This window comes from Salvia splendens, chromosome 15 (assembly GCF_004379255.2).
Source record: "Salvia splendens isolate huo1 chromosome 15, SspV2, whole genome shotgun sequence".
NCBI classification, from domain to species: Eukaryota; Viridiplantae; Streptophyta; class Magnoliopsida; order Lamiales; family Lamiaceae; genus Salvia; species Salvia splendens.
The window spans coordinates 9607410-9625507 of record NC_056046.1 but is presented as its reverse complement, the minus strand read 5'-3'; the positions used below and the strand labels follow the sequence as shown (position 1 = coordinate 9625507).

The following is an 18098-nucleotide window of genomic DNA, read 5'->3' as shown; positions in this document are numbered from 1 at the left end:
TTCAAATTATCAGAAAAAAAAACCCAAAATATACTAGGGTTGATAAGTTTTTTTTTTTTTTTTATGTTTTCGTTATTCTTAATTACTTGATTTATTTTTACAATATATATTTAATTATATATTTGCTAAAATAAGTTGATTTAACTAGTGAATATCCAACCAATCTAATTGGTTGAACTATCAATCGATAATTTCACTATTTCAATATTTTTTGTAAAGAAAATATACAACTCAAGATACAAAAGCAAACTAACAAGGATTGAAAATATCTAATATCAAATATTTTCAATCCTAATACAAAAGCAAACTCCAGATACAAAAGCAAATTACTGAAACTTGTCGGAGGAAACTCTAATATTTGAACGTCTCTATGGTAGGTAAAAGCATAATTTGACAAAAATCAACAACAAAATTTTAATTTCAATCGACGTCACATGATGAACCATAACTGAGTTAAACTCAAAGATTAAAACACTCACACCCTCTTCGCTATGAATCAACATTTGATAGACACCTCCTATTGGCCCAAAATAATGATGACAACAACAAAACTACCTCTCTAAATCTACCATTAGTAAACCTAGTGATCTTGTCAGATATTTACTGCGTCCCATAAAAATACATGGATTTTAATGCAAAATTGATAAAATATGAGATAGATACAAAGAAAAGTGATTGGAGCATTGTTAATGGAAAATTGAAGAGAGAAAAACTTGCCAAAAGTATAAAGTGACTAATTTTGTAGGACACACCCAAAAAAAGAAAAACTATTTTAACTGGATAGATGAAGTATTAAGCATCAATTCTATGCGGTTAAAATAGAACATACCATAATATTAGCAACAAAATTATGCTTCTGAATTTTATTATATTGTTTATGCATTATAATTCGTATATATGTGTTATTGACACTCATATTAATACAATTCTAATGGTTTATTGGTTTGCTTGTCAAATATTTTTACATTATGAATAATAGGAATGTATATCTTTTAAGGATGAAAAGTTAACGTGGACATACAAATATGTGTATAGTCTCTGATCTAAGTTCGAATGATGGTTTTCTATTTTTTTCTCATTTTCCACTCTATAAATACACTCCATTTCACCTTCATTTCTCATACCTTCCCATCTCTTTCCCCAACTCACTTCTCTCTCACTCGAGTGAAATGAATCCCAGCGATGACGCGACTTCGACTGCCCTAAATCGCCCATTGATCCGGCCATGTTGCATTACAGTATGCGGTATTACGAGTACATGGTCCATATTCGGGGTTTACCGCCCGGGTTGAATGAGGTTCTAGCGGCAAGGACTACAATGCGTGACGAACAAGCTCATTCTCACCTCGAAGCCAATATGATCGAAGAAATTTGGTCACGTAGTAACTGTTGAAACTTGCTTGTAGCTTCTTTTTAGTTATTTTAGCGTTGTACTTTTTCATCTTTTTTATATCACGAAAATTTCATATTGTGGTTTTAAATATGTATTATTTTGCTACTTCTTTTTATTTGAAACACAAAAATAAAAAAAATACAAAATAATTGTCAAAAGATAGGATGAATATATAGTCCAGGTAATTACAGGTGTATAAGCTGAAACATAAAATGCTAGACATATGAAAAATGGAAATAAGGCGGGTGTATAGTCCACGTTATAGTGAATGACCTCAGCCCACACAATATGCTTTTTGAATGAATTATAATGTAATAGTAGTAATATATTAGTAAATGGTAACTAGTCTCTTATTTTGAAGGATGATAATACTGACTAGACCGCCACAAACAAGGAATTTAATTGTTGAATCATAACCAAAAGGGCTTTTTTTATCATTTAGGTTCATGGTGGCGAATGTTGCTGATCAGAAAGATTGAAATGAATATATTAGTAATAGTCGATTATTTATTTCTTTATAGCTACATATAAACACACTACAACAAATATATTCAATAAAGACACAAAATTGGAGACGCACATGCGTTGCAAAATTTAAAAAATAATCAAAATTTAATACAGCAAAAAAAAGTGTCCTGAAATTAGAGATACATTAACAAATGCGATCCTTAATTACTTAAATTGGGACATCCTTAAATACATGCTTAATTAGGGACATTAAATTATAGCGTCTCAAAAGGATGTACATGATATTGTAATAAGAAAAAAAACGCACAGTGTAAATCAAAAATAAAGAAATTTCACGTCCTTGAAAATATAGAATAAAAATATAAATAAAAAATGGTTTCTTTTAATGATTAGATATAACCTATTCTAGTTTCAATATAAAACTGTCTATTTATATAAAACATTAATATGTTTTTATAATAATAAAATACAGGGTGTAAATATTGATCTATTTATATAGTACAGTAGTATTTGGTATTTTTGCTTGTCTCTCTTTTTCAGGGAGGCAAATGTATTGGTTTTATGTGGAAATACAACAAAATATAACACTCCTAATTCCAGTTTTCTTTAATTTGTAATTGAGAACAATACCCAAATTAACAGAACCCAATTTTTTTGTACAGATTAATAATAATAATAATAATAATAATAATAATAATAATAATAATAATAATAATAATAATAATAATAACAACGGCATAGTTATTATATTAGACGACCTTTAAAAAGACAAATTAGATCACGGTTTATTCTCTATAAACGAAGCAATATACTTTGGGATTCTATAAGAACCATACACAAGCGTAGATTTCACTAGGCCTGCTTATTCGTCCGGTTCCGGTTCTAACCGGACCGGTTGATCTGTTAACCAATTTTAATTTTTCGTAAATCCTAGAACCGGAAGCGGAATCGGTCGATTCCGGTTCCAAACCGGAACCGATGTGTAATTTTAATCCGAATTTATTTATAAATTTAAATAGTTCAATACTACAAAAATAATAATTCAACATCTAGAAATATAACAAATAATACCTAAAAATTCAAATAAATACACAAAAAATACAAACCAATAATACAATAATATTCATGTAAGGGTAAGAGTGATGTCAAGTGTAGTAGGTCGGACAAGTCTATTTTTTAAAAAAATATAGGAGTTCCATAATTTAGCAATTTTTTTAAAAAATGAGTTTTAAAATTGAATTCCATTTTCCCTTTTTTAGCTAAACAAATATTCAATGGAATTTCCAATACTAATTGATCAAGTTGTGACTTTTTGGCTTATAACGGAAATAAATTATTCACAAACAAATTAAAATTGTATGTTAAATGAATTGTTACATAAATTTGTTATAAAGTTAAATTTCTATCATATGAAATGATATTGTATTTGCGTAAGTTCTTTTGGAAATTAATAACAAACTTATGATGTCCAACTCATAGTTGTTAGTTATAAAAATTGGATTAGGTAAATAATTGTAGATTCAAAGTATCACGGTTTAAATATTTTAAATACTTTAGAAAAGACTTTTAAACGGTTAACCGAGAATGATGCACTATTTATTAGCACTAAAAATACCTGCAAGTTTACAGGGTAGAACTAGTATACCTAAAGGTCAGTACCGGGATATCGAACACAGGGAATAAGATTGCAACTGGCTATCATATACTAAGCGTCATATACTATCTAGAGACACGGAGTTTTGGGTTTATAAACTAGACATAAATATAAACAAATATAAAAACAAAACAATACAAAGCAGGCTAAAGAAAGTAGAGTTTTAGGATCCAACTACTATGACCTAGTGATGATTAATCTCACAGAACCTTTACCTTTATGTGTCTCCAGGATTATTAGGAAAGTCGCGATTTTCAGATAAGTCATCTCTCAAGTGCACCTATCTAGTAGATTAGACTCTAACTATCAAAGTCTCCTTCCAATAGATTAGATTCTAACTCCTTAAGTTCCTAAGACTCAAGTCCTCACAAAGGGTCCCTCTCTCGAGTGCAGATAAACCTATGTGTTGTACTCGTTCCTCTTACCACGTAAAACTAGCTATCGCTCGATTAATCTAGTTAAACGGACATAGTTCTAAAGTTGGCAAGACAAAAGAACAATAAAAGCACGAGAACAAGCAAAACAATCACAAGAGCTAGGAAAAGGTTCAATTCAATAAATCAAAACATGTTCATAATAGTCTTCACCAAAAAATCTAAAAATGATGTTTAACTACTCATAGACAAGTAGTAAAATCAATAATAAAAGTACTAGACATGAAAGAAATTGATAAAACCCAAGGTTGAATCTTTAATCTTCAGTCTTCTCTTGTCTGGATCTGCAGAGCTCCGCTCCAATGGAAGATGGATGAATTATGTATGGAATATGGAATGGAAGAAAGTGTAGAGAGGGAGTAGGATTGGAGGCTCTGAGATGGGGATTATGAATTAGGTTTAGGAGTATTTATAGGCTAGAAAAAGGGTTAATCTTGGTTATTTTCGTGCCCTACAAGAAATGAGAGGGTTTGAAAGCATAATAATATTTTTTCTCATTTTAGTTGATTAATTGAGAATGTTAAGTTACTAATCTAACACTAAAAATATAATAATAAATTTATTGTATTAAATTATTTAATAGTGTGATCGTGTACATAACCTGTGGTGTCTTCTCTTTGTTAAGTTGGAGCACGTTAGTATCATTTTTTCGGCATTACAGTTTTGAGAAAAATAAAAATGTGTATCTCAATTAAATGAATTATACATATATTTGGCACATTCTCTTTGTTAAGTTATTTAAGAACAATATCAAGTAGGGCTTTTTACGGGGATTCATAATTATTTATAATAATTGTGATTATGTGAATTTTTCAATAAAAATTGTGAACTATATCCCCATTTTATATGTTAGTATTTCTCAATCTTTTGTTTGTATATCCTATTCTATTTCTATTTTTTCCCTCATGTCCTTTCGTTATAGTGGATTGATAAATTGATAGATGTAGAAGTAGAAGTATGTTTTTAAAATCTTTATAATCTTATGAATGCAAACTTTAAATAGTTTCTATTCTTGATATGCAATAATTTTTACATTTTTTCTATATTTTTATTAATTTGATTTAATTCCTTTTAATTATATTTTCTTATTTTTTGAAAATTATTTGGCTCGTGCATAGCACGGGTGGTAACACTAGTTATTATAAAGAATTTGTCTTTGATAATTTGAGTACCTTTTTGCTTTTTAAAATGAAATGGGCTTTTATGTTTTTCTATCACTATAGATTCCACAAGTAAGAAAGTAGGGCCTCGTAAATTTATTAACGAGCCAATGCTAGAATAATAAGTGCTCAATAACGAAATAAAATTTGAATTTGATTGTATACAAGACTTCATACTACAATATATGTAAAACTCAATAAAACCTAACCTAAAATTAGAATTGAAAATATAGTTAAGAGGTCGCATCCAAGAAAACAAGCTCGATGTGAGAATTGAAAGACAAGGCAAATGTTATAATCTAATACCTAATCAGACCATTTTTTCTATTAACGATGCAAAAACCATGATTTAACTTCCCACTTAATTAACTTGCCTCGCAAACATAATAATTAGGTTTGTAGTTCGGAGCTGAGCGCTTTTGATTAGGCTTCAACAAATTTACTTACAATCAATATTTAAGAGGTTTGAGCTTATTCAAAAAAGAATAATGCTTTGCGGCCACATTATGGCCAGCCATAAATTAATTAAATAACAAAAAAAATTGATTTTTTTTTCAAATTTTTAGTTTAATACTACTTGATTTTACTTTTATATCATCTTCATTATATATTGCTCAACATGTTAGTGTTGCTCTTTCGTAGTTTTTGCTCAACTTATTACTACTGTCATTTCTTAATTGTTGCTCAACGTATACAGTAATTCGTGATATTAATGTGCTTTACGTAATGGAATTCAAAGATAAGTATCAACTCACAAGTCCATTCACACACATATAAGTTTATATCGGTAATTCTAATTTTTTTATACATGTAAATGGACTAAATTAACTTTTTATGGCCGGCCACATTATGGCCATTTAGCATCACTCTTCAAAAAAATCAAACCATATTCTTCCTCGAAATTGAACGCAAATTATAACCTCATAAGAGAGACGGTAAATTTTTTTTTAGGAAAGTCAAAAGGAGTAGTAGGAGTATTATTTTTTGATAGATAAGTAAAATTACATATCAAAAAGAGGTAAAACATTCCAACAAATTCCCTTTAACAACAACCTTTTAATATGAGAATCTACCGGTTAAAAAGTTCACTCTGGCCAAGTTAAAATCTGAAGAATAGAGCCCTCACTTGGGAAGAAAAGTTTTAGACAGCTTTCTATTAATTAAAGAAAATAACTAACCAATTTATTATAGAAAACAAATTTCTGTCGATATCATCCATACATGTAGTTGAGTTGTATTTCATTTTGTGTCGTCAAACTATAATTGAGTGATTTTTTTTGGCGAAAAACAACACGTTACATCTCTCTTCTATTTTATTTTTTCATCTGTACACTTTATTATCTTTCCACTTTATTTAACACAATTTTCTTAACAATTCAAAAATCTAAACCAATCTAGCCACATCCATACAAGCAATAAAACAGCACAAACAACTCAAATTCCCATCCAAGAAGTCGAAGCTAAGAACATAATATTAATAATGAAACAAATAAATAAAATCGAAAATTTGAAAACTTAGAAAGCAAGGTGCGGAATAACGGCTACTTGGTCGGATCCCTAGCTCCATCAGATTCCCCTTTTCCTCCCCAATAAATTCAAACACGCTCCATATTCAAATCCAACACACAAATTCAAATCTCCACATTCTCCCTCTCTCTTTCTCACTGCAATGGCCAGCAAAAACTCATCCCTTGTGCTGAAAATCCTAATTCTATTAGCCAAATTGAAAAAGCCCTTGCTCCGAAAACTGGTATCTCTAAAGAAGATGAAGAAGCTGAAGCTGCTGGAGCAGTACAGCTACGCCAAGGAATACGAATTCTCCCCTTCGACCACTCCGATCATCGAGTTTCGTCGAATCTCCAAATACGGGAGATTGAGCTTGAGGAAGCTCTACTCCAATTTGGTGCTGATTTGCAGGAGTGTTATGGGATCGAGTAGCAGAAGCAGGGAGATTTATCAATTGGAAATGGGATTGAGTTCGTCGCTGGTTTGCGCAGGAGAGATGACGATGATTGGTACTGAGTTATCATCGACCGAAGACGATGATAATGATAATGATAATGATAATGATAATGATAATGATAATGATAATGATAATGATAATGATAATGATAATGATAATGATGACTCAGTTGATGAGAGAGCGGAGATATTTATTCAGAGGTTTTATAAAGAGATGAGGAGGCAGAGGATAGAATCCAATTCTCAATTGCTGCTTCTAAATTGAAGTTATTTTTCTTCTTCTTCTTTTGGAGGGAATGTGTGTTTGATTTTGATTTTGATTTTGTTATTTTATGTTGTTGCTTTGAGTTTTAGTCTCCACGCTATTTTATAAAGACGTGGAGAAATTCTTTGTAATTGTGATTGCAATTTGTTTAATATAATATGCATGGATAGGTTAACTCGGGCTTCATTAGCTTAGCACACATTAAAGACCCATTTTAAGAAGTTTGAAAAGAGTGATCCATCCATTCTGAGAATTTGGTTAATGGTTCAAGAATTTTGACTAAAAGCGAAAATGCAAAATTCAAAATCCATGTTGATGTATATTTTCTGCCGTTGCAAGTAAGATTGATGTGCTTCAAATTTGAAAAGGAGTAGAGATATTAGGGTTAAATTTTATGTTTGCCTTTTGTTCGTTTACTATGTGGAGGCAATGCAATGTCATCCATCTTTTACTGAACCATTTAAGCTTTCTTTTGATATTATTTTTGCCCATACAGTAACTGATATATATCTTATGTTTATTATTTCGGCCATCTTTTTGTTGCTTATAATGACCACTATGAATAAGTAAATATCCAAACTATATATTCCTCCAATAGTGCTGGGAATTTTTCATGGCTTAGTTCTAATAAGTACATATGCATGGTTAGCAAGCCCAAAACGAATTGGGCCTATTATATTAGAATTGGTTACTTAAATTGCAAAATTCAATTTCTGCAATCTGTACTGTAGTTGACAGCTCAGGCCCATCTGCACAATCTGTAGGTCAATTTGGATATATTTGCTATTTGGTGTTATTCACCTTTACTTTATGCTGTAGATTATTACTAATAAATTCAGTATTTGATATAGTCAATATAGTTTTCAAGTTCTTCTCTTTTTAAATAAACTATGATCATGAAACGGAACTTGGTTAATTGCATTAGCAAGTGAGGAATTATTTTCTTGTGAAATGATAAAATTATAAATTATAAATTTGACACTCCAAAATTATGTAAAATACAATTAATTTTCCAAATATAGTCATTATTGTGTATTTTTTGCGTATACCTCATACTAATGTGGTCACTTGTTATGTCCACATGTATTGAATATAAGTGTACAATGTAGTAGCCTAAGATGAAGGGTCACTATCTATTAGGATTAAGAAGAAACACACATATACTGAAGTTGAAGAATAAGGATCTGTGTGTGGGTGCATCATGAAAAATGAATTAGTACAATTGATCATGAAAAGACATGATTGTCGCACTTTGTTGGAAACTAGGTTGGTCTAATTCATCAAAATAGTTATACTTTTACTATAGCATCACAAAAAGTTTAAGACTTATAATTTGGCATTGCTTTTACTTCTATATTTGTACATAGAAACTGCAGTTAGATAATGAGTAGTTTGGGGTTTGGATGGTGGGGGTGTTCTTCATTATGTGATAAGGTGGCTGTCTGCCTCAAATTCAATGCACTGATTAAGGAAAACAATGTGGCCTACTCATAGCTGGAATATAATTGCGAGTAATTTCGATTGAGTGGATAAGTTTATATAGATACATGTAGTCCCACTCCTACACAATTAATCAAATTTCAAATTTAATTATTTTGTTATAACTATTCAGATATTTTAATTTGGACTTCACATAGGTTAATTAAATGTGCATATAGTTATATAGATGTGTTACAAGTTCCAGTTAAAGTGCCCAGTGATGATTTTGTTTAAACTAAAGGTATCATAATATCATGGAACAAAAATATAGACACCACATATATATGATTGTTGAGGGATCAAATTGAAAATTAATAATAACTTAATTTTAATATAATAGAAATTCTCTACAAATAATCTAAGACAGTACCATGAGGTCCAGAGCCATTGTTTTGAAAACTCAATCGGTTAATCGATAACCGACAATATCAGTTATCTACTTGGTCTCAGTTAGTAGATTCATGGTGAAGTCGGTTATCAGTTACACTAACCATTTAATAATTTTTAAATTAATACTACTACTAAATTTGTTTAATTAAATATGTACTTTCAAAATTTTCAGGTGTGGATATCCATTTCGACATGCCTAATTTGAAGTAACTTCTGCTTTGATTTGATCTTAATTATTCACATGAACTGTTTACTTTAGGGTTGATATGATTAACAAATTGAGGATTGTCTTAGAACATCTAAAGATATTAGTACTATTATTATTAATCAATTTCCATTACTTCTTTTTACTTTTTTTAAATATTTAACGTTCCGTGAATGTTTCCTATTCAAAATTTCCACAAACATTCAAAGTGCAATCATACAAGTTCAATTTTTCACTCCATATTTTACCAACGATTAGCACTAGAAAGCCTAAAAATTGCGACTAAATAATTTTATTTGTGAACCACTTGTGATCATGCAATAATCTCCACTTTATGTCCTATTCCGGCTTTCTTTTACATATATCAAAAAGCTTCAAGGTAAGAAGAAACTTTTGTTCACCAAATGCCCTAGTTTTCAAACCTAAGATTGTTTGTGTTGCTGCGAAATCCCTCTTTTCTCTTTTTCACCAACATATGGACTCTTAAGTCATCAAAAACCTCAAAAGACAAGAAAAGCATCTACTCCTAAATACTGTAGATATCTCTACTATTTCATTCTCTAGTGTGTTGTTAATCAGTCATCAATTTTCATCAATTTTGTTTTAGTTTATTTATAAAATCCTTCGAAAATCTCTCTTTCACCAATTACCCTTCCCATAGTATCTAGACCAAATCATACTTGCTTTCCTTTTTTGGATCACATTTCAATCCCATTTCATACACATAATGTGTATACACAAGTAAAGGGTGGCGGCCAGTAGCAGCAACCGACCTTCTCCAAAAATGATGTTTGAAACGTGCATGATTGCTAGTACTAATTAAAGTTGAGATACATGAGAACTAAGCGCCGACTTTGGACATACACCTATAATTTTCACTTTGCACCGAAAATAATTTTTTTACCCATTTTCACTTCTTTGTTCTTTTTTTTATGTAGTAGTACTAATTAATAATTGTAGGCAGCCTTTTTCAGTCTAAGTGCATATGTGATCTTGGAATTGCACTATCTTGTGTAGTGCCTACAAGTAAGCTTCCCCAGCCTATTAATTTACGCACACACCATTGGTTTAGCTGACCTTTTGCACATATAATTTTCCCACATACATATTGGTCAATTCTATACAAATTTTACCATTTAAACCAAGATACGACAACGAGTTGCACTCTTTACTCTTATGTGAGACACGCAAACACATACAGCTATATTACTACATTAGTCAATTCTATATAATATTACCGGATATTTAGTATTGTGACAATAAGGGTACAATAATGTAAATGATTATAGCTATATCTAATTCATATTGGTTAGGTATATAACAAAAGTTTGGACAGCTACCCATTATAGCATTAATATAATCGCTAAAGTACTATTTGACTATGTTGCATTTGAACAATAAGGGTGTGATCATGAGTAATTACAAACACATTAACCGATTCTGTACTATTATAATTAATGTAATGAAAATTCAACAAACCTAAATCTTAAAGAACTAGTCTTCACTTATAAAGGTCCCACGTTAATTACAAAATACTCCGTATATACATTTAAAATATTAAAGATTGGCAGATATAAAATAATAGAACCATATATATGCACCACTAATAGTTTGTCTGTGATTTAATAATATGGTGGTATCTTCAATGAAAATGCATTGACGCCTATCTTTCATTATTACTCTTAGAATTTCTCATAAAGTTTTTTATTCAATCAGCCTCTCTATAAATGTATTAATATTAATCATCTTTAAAAGATATGTAATAATTTTGTGCATATATATGTATATATATATATCATAAAGTGGGTGTGTGTGGCGTCATTCATTTATAAAATATTAGTCTTAGAATTAAATTATAGGAGTACAACTCACATTGAATAAAGAAGCTGCTCTCTCTGCTCTCCCTTAAATGATGTGCATGTAAGATACCTACATACTATACACTATATACATTTGGAATCAATGATCGTTAGATTTACATTTAAAGAATACACAAAATAACTTTACTTCACGGACCAATTACGTTTATTTAAATATTCCAACTATGTATTTGCGTGGAAAAGTTTAGATTATGAAAAATTAATAATTAATTTTATAAATACATTAAGTGCACATATTCATAAGTTTTAAATCTAACTTGAATCTCTCTTCAATTATCTTATGTGTTATACTAACTTAAAATTGTAGCTAGCCATTCCTTATAGATCTTATATATTCACTACCCAGTACTCCCATTGCCATTACCCATCTCAATAACCCAACAACTCTTTCTAAGTTCTCTTTGCGATTATTGTAGTACTTTTAGGTTCTTCACCATTCACCGACTGTAGTACGTACTTATATGAAACCTAAAAGTACCATTCACCGACTTTTAGCCACGGATGGCGCCGCGGTGCGTTCCCAGCTGCCATGACTACGGATGCCCTTACATATATCTTCACTACCCTATTAGTCTATATGTTTTTTTCATGTAAATAAATAACTCAAATTACTAAAGTTAGTGAGCAGGAGTTCAATAAATCATCGGACAAGTATTTGCCATAAAATTGTAAAACAACAACTAACAACCAAAGAACCAATCCAATGGACACTCTGAGTAATGCAAAAAGCACTAAAGTAAGAATAGAGACAAGTAACATTATAAAAGAAAATTACCTTACATCCATTCTCTTCCTTATTAATTTTCACTACTCCGTCAGTCTATACCCTTCTATCTTAATCAATCAACCTTTTTATCGAAATTAAGTAACTACTTATTTTGGTCATATAATTGCATTTATTCAATCATGTTATTTAATACGTCTATTTCCAGCAGCGTTTTAGCTGGCTTCACAAGTAAACCTAGTCAATTTATATTCATAAAATACATCATAGTTTCACTAACACATATACTAAACCTCGCCTCAAGAAATTGACACGAACTCGTCAAAAATGATAAAGAGATCAAACACCAAACTGAATCACAAAATCCCAAACTCAAATATTACGAAGGAATCCATGCTAGTGAGAATTTTTTCCACTAAAAAAATCTGAAAAAAAAATATACAAAAATTAAAACTACATAGATAGTCCATTAAATTAAATATAATTACCAAAGCATAGGGCTTCTTCGTATCTAGCTGACTAGTCAGATCTAAACCGGGTCCAATCTCAGGAGCCGGCCGGAGCCAAGCTGAGCTGCAAATCCACCCCAAACCCATCATGAAAGCCCGGCCCATCTTCAACCCTCGAGAATCTACTCAGAGACGGCCCATCAAGCCTCCCTCCGTGGGCCCTCATGGGCTGCTGGCTCGGCTCCACCACCCCTCCTCTCGAAGCCGAAGCCACGGGGAAGACGCAGCCGTGCGACACCTGGAACGGCTGCGCCACCACCGCCGGGCGCGGCATGTAGACCCACGACGGGGCGGCGAGCAGGTGTGGCGGCGGCGCGAAGGCGGAGACCATGGGGTTGCGCATGTAGGAGGCGGCGGCGTTGCGGCTGGCTTGCAGCTGCGCGCGCTTGAGCTGCTGCCGCTCCTTCTTGTGGGCGTTCTGGTGGCCGCCGAGGGCCTGTGAGTTGGCGAATTCGCGGCAGCAATATTGGCACTCGTACTTCCGACCCTCGGAGGCCGGAAAATCGCCGGATTCCGGCGAAGTAGACGGTGATTTTGCGGTGTTCTCTTCTTGATCTTCTATCATCATGTTGAAGCCGAATAGTTTTAAGGGCCCATTGTTGCATGCTTTGTTTTGGTAGTCTATCTCTGCCATGCTACTACTAAATCACACACACAACACAGAGTGGATATATATGTATGTGAATATGATGACGTGTGAATTTTACTATTTTTAGTGAGAGAAAGTGAGACAGAAGGGAGTGTTGTTCAACTTCAACTTCAACTTCAACTTCAAGGGAGTTGTTGCTGCATATTTTCTGCTATTTATACAAGTTTAAAAAGGTATACATGAAATTGTAAAGAGAGAGAGAGATAGTTGCGGACATCCCAAGAAGAGGAAAGAAAAGGTGAGAGGGAAATTGAGAAGAGGAGCTAATAAAAACACATTTGGGGACCCACTGAATTGATCTTGTCTTTTGTTCATCATTCATATATTCATACTCATTTTTCCTCCCACTTTCCATTGTCTTCGGAAGTTCCTAGATTGCCCCTTGCAAACATTCTTTCATGTGATTTTAACTTTTATTATAAAAATTGAGAGAGAGAGATATGCATCATGTCATGTGAGGATTGTAGGGTTGTTGAACTAAGAAATGATTAAGGGGTTGCCCCTTGTTCTTGAAAAACAGAATGTCTTGCTTTCTTGTTTACTAGTTGTACATTCACTTCATAATCATCAATCATCATTTAATACTATGAAACAGCTAGCTACCAAAGATATTTAGGTTGTTTAACTCTACCCTCTTAAAATTAACTACTACTACAAATTAGCATCACATAGCATTTTAATTATTACAGGAGAATCTACTAAAGTGAATTATAAGAGGAGGATGGGGTGTCTGTAGATCGGGAATCAAACAATGCATATGCATCCCAGTAATGTAACGTGTTCCCCAAAATGATAAGAATACTACTTTTGTAACCATGAAAATGGCATACTCTATTCATATCATGTACTGTCTTTGCATAGGTTGTCAGAGAATCAAACAACACATAAATGTGGTAATGTGCGCTTTGTAAGTGCCCTTTTCAATCGACTGCTCAAACACCAATTAAACTAACCTAAACACCAATTAAACCAACCTATGTTTATGGTATATATAGGGAGAAGTTCAAATGGGAATCTTTGATTCTTTTCTTAATGTGAGAACATGTGAATATTTTTAATCAAAGTACTGTAAATATCTATGGTGAATGCATTTTTTTTACTGAAGGGATGCAGACATGGATTCAAATCTTGGAGGAGGTGGACTTTTTTAAGTGCAGTTAATTTGCACTACGAATGCAGTATTTTATAAGTTTAAGTGTAACCAATTTAGTGTTTCAGTGCTTTTGATAGTTTAACTTTATAGACGTTTGACAATATTCCGATTTTTTAAAATATCAGAGACAGCAAATTTAGTAGCCCCATGGTGTAATCGTGATGCCCATTGTCTTACCTTTAATCGTTGCACAATCATGCACTGTCGCATTGTTGGTATAATGTCTATAAATGGGCATCATCTTGACAAATTTCCAAATTGATTTTCTAATTTCTTTTTCTCGATATAAATATATAGAATAGAAAATGTTTCCATCATAAAACAATTGTTGAATTACGGTGGTGTATAAGAATTTGAACCTGAATTTGTTTCTTAGTTTTGAATTAGACCTGTATGTATTTATTGAATAGTAACATTTACTATGTAGAAATTAATTAAAAATAAAATTGTATAAGTTGAGTTTATATATAAGTAGATGAATCTACATAAATAGCATAAGAAATGAGTGTTCCAAATGGAGCTCCCCTAAATTAAGGCGTTGAACAGGTCTCCCTCTTCTTGCTTAATTAGCCGACAATAACTACCTAAACATCTCTCCCTCATAAACTCCATTAAAGTCAAATCACCAATCTGTAATGCCCTCATTGGCAAATATGTCTTCCTTTCAAATATCTAAAGTAAAATCACATTATAATTCTATATGCGTTTAAGCCGTAGAACAATTAATCAAATATTTATCAAGGCCCACGTGCTGACATCATGTCCTAGTTATATGATTAAACTTCTAGCAATTAACATACATAATCAACTCATAAATATATACTAGTACAACTCATATTATACTTGACCTAGTTACACTCCATGATCTCATTTGTACACCGATATTCTCACATATTCATCTTTAATTATATGTAAAAAAAATTGCAACATTTAATACTTAATATAATTATAATACCTCGTTGGATATATACACATCTAGAAATTAAGTACATAGCTAGATTCACTCGTGCATAATGATAAAGTATACAATTATCTTTCCATATTCTGTTTAAATTATGTCGAGCATAAATGGTTTCAGATCTATCTAAATCTGGACATTTATGTCAAATTCCAAATTTGGATCAAACCAAAACGATAGGTCGATCTCATAATAATATATGTATACGTAGTATAAAGTATAAACAAAGTAGTTTGAAGTATGAGAAAAAAAAATTTAATGAATGGTCATGAGGTGTTAAACAAATAAAGGTGGGGGCCGGTGTGGGGTGGCGACCATTAACTTGTTGTTGATGATGAATTATTGTTTAAGATGTCTGCGTGATTGACGTTCAACTCTATAATTGTTTAAGCTTTGCTTTACATGGGAAAGATCTCCCGAATCTTACTAACTACATCATATGATAGAGAGAGAAATTTAATTATACTTGATTCAAATGAGTTATAATCTTCTTAATTATTTTAAATTAATCAGAGTGGCTTCCAAAGTCTTCATCACAACTCCTACCATGCCCCACCTTGTCTCCCCCTTTACGTCTATGTAAATCACAACTACTTAATTTATATCTAATTCCCTAACTTGGGTCTAATTCCAGGATTTTACTCACCAATAAAACTTGATTTGGGCCCACTAGAATATTTAGGTCATGTATCAATCGTATGTGTATTTAATGAGAAAAATAGAATTATATGTATACATATCAATTATGAGTATGTATTAAGAAGTACTCGATTCTGTTCTGTCACTTGCCGACTATCTACTTAGTGACAAAAGTTATGTTTTTATCTTATCCCTTAAAATTAGTTTAAATAAAAACTGCATAAGATGGCACCTATTTTTTCTGAGATTCATGCATCTTTATTCGTGGGGCCAAGTTATTTTTGAACACTAAGACCCTAACGGAACTACAAGTCATAGTTAACTAGGTTTTTGGTAATAGTTTATAATTTATTTAAATAGATATATGATAAGGTCCTATATATGATCCTATTAACTGCGATTTTAAAAAATCTTTTATTAATGTGTATCTTTAACACACTCCTGATGATAATTTGGGCACTCGCTTTATAGGGGCTCAACAACTTGGTTTGACAATTCATTAACAAAAGACACTCATAAAATTTAATACAGTACTTAATCCATGAAATTGAATGAGTATAGTTTTAACATAAGTAAGGGGAGCTAGTATAAGCAATAACATTTTTGAAGTATTTTCGGAGCCAACCAAGTGATTAAAACTTTTTCTATAAGTAAACAGGTTCATGAATCACACATAATTCCTCCGTTCCCCAAATAATAAGGCAACACCATTTGAAAGTTTATAATAATTGAGATCCATTTTAGAGGAAAAATCTTGCAAGTCTTTTAAATTTGTATATGTTAAATTTATTCCACCTACACATCATACAATATAGTTCCTTCATTCAATAATAGGAGTCCTATTAATTTCTCCATTTAGTCCATCTATCAATAAAATCTCATTTCACTTTTAGAATAAATGATAAATAAGTCTCATATTCCACAAACTCATTTACTCACATTTTATTACAAAATTAATATATATAAATAGGACTTGCATTCCATTATTCTTTTAACTCATATTTCTAAAACCAGTACTGGAGAAAGGGGCTCCTAATTGTTGTTCTTTGAGATGCACGTGATAAAAAATTAAAACTCAAAAAAAGTGTTGAAAACCTAGAGATCAGCAGTATAAGCATAAACAAAGAGGAACAACCCTAATGTGAGTGTTATGTCTAACTTTTACAATTTAACTCGAATATAGGTAGTGATAAATTAATAATGTAAAGAAAAAACTCCTGATGGGAAACAAGGAATGAAGGGCAACAAAAATTCACTGACATATTTAAATGAAGCATGCGGCGGTGAAACAACAATGTCAGAAGGGATACATAAATAACATAGTTAAGGTTTGAGAGAAAAAGAAAGAAAGAAAAGGAGATAAGCACATGCTTACCCCATTCTTGTAGGGAAACTACATGTGCTTCTCCATACAATTGGTCTCTTCCTCCTTAGACAGACTCACTAACCCTTTCTACATTCTCCACGTTGAATCCATATATATTACTACCTTCATCCGTGATTAAGTATCTCACTTTAATGTGGCACATATTGTAAGAAATGTAAATAAAATTGGATGAACAAAAGTTGTGGCACTATAAGTCTTACTTTTATAAAATCTATAATAAAATATGGGTGAAATGAGTTAACAAAGAGGTTCATTTATAAAAAATTGTCAAAATAAAATAGGAAGAAATGAGGCTTAAATACCACCAATCAATTCTTTTAAAAGTTTATTCCTTTATTGTGAAATGATATCTTATATAGACCTTGATAACAACCATTTTTGCTTCATGCACTCTTAGGTATAAGTATTTTTGTAAGGGTAGGTCCACAATTACTGTAGTGTTTATATAAGTGCACATGTATAGTATGGAGTGATTTAATTACCATGTCTAATCCAACTTTTCCAAGCTTGTTGATTAATCAACAAATGTCCTCATCGACTACCAATTAATGGGCTTGTTAATGGTTTTCACCACCTAATACACAACACTTTAATTTCAAGTGACTTTAATCATGTCTTTAATCTTTCTTGTTGATAGAAGTGATGCCAATACTATCATGTTCTTGAGATTGCCTAAATCTTCAATATGGCCCACTAATTCGTGTTAATCAAAACAATTGAGCCAATGGGAGGTCCTTACATGGTTAGAACAAGATTATTTCGACATAATCCTTTCACAACATAACATCA

At 31.7% G+C, this 18098-nt stretch overlaps 1 protein-coding gene across 1 annotated transcript; it reads right to left on the bottom strand.

The window, feature by feature from the left end:
* Positions 1 to 12366: 12366 nt before the first annotated feature.
* Positions 12367 to 13427, bottom strand: LOC121767641 (zinc finger protein GIS3-like). The gene has a single exon (XM_042163966.1). The coding sequence runs from the start codon at positions 13155 to 13157 to the stop codon at positions 12561 to 12563; it is 597 nt and encodes a 198-aa protein (XP_042019900.1). The 5' UTR covers positions 13158 to 13427; the 3' UTR covers positions 12367 to 12560.
* Between the last annotated feature and the right edge of the window lie 4671 nt (positions 13428 to 18098).

Bases quoted from the DNA above. Each gene is read 5' to 3' on its own strand.
- LOC121767641 (XM_042163966.1), bottom strand. From the start codon at position 13,157: ATGGCAGAGATAGACTACCAAAACAAAGCATGCAACAATGGGCCCTTA.